This window comes from Otolemur garnettii, unplaced genomic scaffold, assembly GCF_000181295.1.
Source record: "Otolemur garnettii isolate 467f Iridium unplaced genomic scaffold, OtoGar3 scaffold00140, whole genome shotgun sequence".
Lineage (NCBI taxonomy): Eukaryota > Metazoa > Chordata > Mammalia > Primates > Galagidae > Otolemur > Otolemur garnettii.
In genome coordinates this window covers 1172257-1173650 of record NW_003852535.1, presented here as the reverse complement: position 1 = coordinate 1173650, position 1394 = coordinate 1172257, and the positions used below count along the sequence as shown (strand labels likewise).

At 55.5% G+C, this 1394-nt stretch overlaps 1 protein-coding gene across 4 annotated transcripts in view; it reads right to left on the bottom strand.

Annotated features, from left to right (window-relative positions):
• Window positions 1–248: 248 nt before the first annotated feature.
• Window positions 249–1394, bottom strand: part of DNAJC4 (DnaJ heat shock protein family (Hsp40) member C4) — a 3415-nt gene continuing 2269 nt past the window's right edge. For 2 of the 4 annotated variants that reach the window (XM_012810698.2, XM_012810697.2), the window contains exons 5-6: window positions 545–631; window positions 302–451 (exon numbers count right to left, since the gene is read on the bottom strand). In XM_012810698.2, the coding sequence (XP_012666152.1) occupies window positions 403–451; window positions 545–631 (136 nt within the window). In that variant the 3' untranslated portion in view covers window positions 302–402. Of the gene's footprint in view, window positions 452–544; window positions 632–1394 lie in introns of all 4 variants that reach the window. The other 2 variants (XM_012810695.2, XM_023518440.1) reach the window with 2 other exon arrangements.

Sequence of the window (1394 nt, the reverse complement as noted above, 5' to 3'; positions counted from 1 at the left end):
GGGCGGCTCATGTGACCCAGACAGGCGCTCCCCACCCGGCCGTGGGGCAGGGGCGGGGCAGGAGGCGAGGCCGCCGTCGGGGCCTGCCCCTCCACACACACAGCCTCCGGCAGTAGTAGACCGAAAGGGTACGCACCGCCCAGGGGGCCGGGCTCCTGGGTCGCAACCACCAGAACGTGGAGGGCGGGGCTCTGTCCCAAGGCAAGGCCCGGGCAGGGGGCACTGGACCAGAAGGAGGGAGCCGGACATGACCTCTGAAAATCACTTTATTGCAAGTTTTGGGTTGTGGGGAGTCCTAGGAAGGAAGTCTGGAGGGAACACAGCAGGCCCCACCCAGGTGAGCTCCTCAGAAACATGATCCCAGGGTCTTGGGGAGGCCCTGGTGGTGGCGGTTTCTGCAGGCTACTGCTGCTTTTCCCGTTGCTCCTGCTGGAGCCTGGCTCTATTGGCCCTGGGGGAGAGAGCACCTGAGAGGTTACGACCGGGATCCCCAGATGGTGGTGTCAGGACAGGGAGCAGGGGCTAGAAGTGAACAGGGACAGACCTGGCCTGAGCCCTCCTGTCATTGTAGATAGCTGTGATGATCTTATCCTTTTCGTCCATGAAGCTCCGGTGCATCTGTTCCAACTTCCTGCAAGGGAGTTAAAATTAACTCTGGGACTCCAATCCCTGCTGTCCCTCAAGTCCTGTCCCACTCCACCCCACTCTAGGGTCTCACAGCTTTACATTGGTGGGGACCTCATCTCCATCCTGCCTGGGATAAGTGGGGAAAAGGATAAAGAGTGTCCTGACTCGTCCAGGGTCCATTAGCACCCAAGTCCCTGATTGTCCTGCTGAATGTGGTTAACAGTAGCTGTGCACAAGGAGGTACTCCTCCCAGGAAACTAGAAAGGATTGCACATTTAACTCTTATCTCTGAATTAGGCAGCTGCTACTAGTGGGCACTGGCCTTTAGATATCTTTGTTGTAGAAAATCTACTTTGTAGATCAGGTGAGAAAGTGGTGAGGAGACAGCCAACTGCCAAATGAGTGAGGACTATTGCTAGTGAGGCCAGTTACAATGAATTGCTTCTTGTACATGATTTTGGTTGGCTACAGCCCTCCCTGGCAGCCAGCACAAAAGATTTATATTCAAATGATAAAAACTGAAAATGACAGCATCAGCCCTTCAGCCCTTCATGTAATGCTGCCTTTACCAGGTAAGGAGAGGCTTCAGAGACTGGTTTTATGCAGTTCTTCACTTGAGAAACACAAGAGTACAGGCCACAGCATGCGGTGCATGGATAGCTGACCACACTAGGATTTACCCACCCTTCTGCCCCTGGCCCATCACCCCAGGGGGGGCGGGGGGGGGGGGACAGGGATGTACCTGAAGGCGACATAATGCAGGCCCA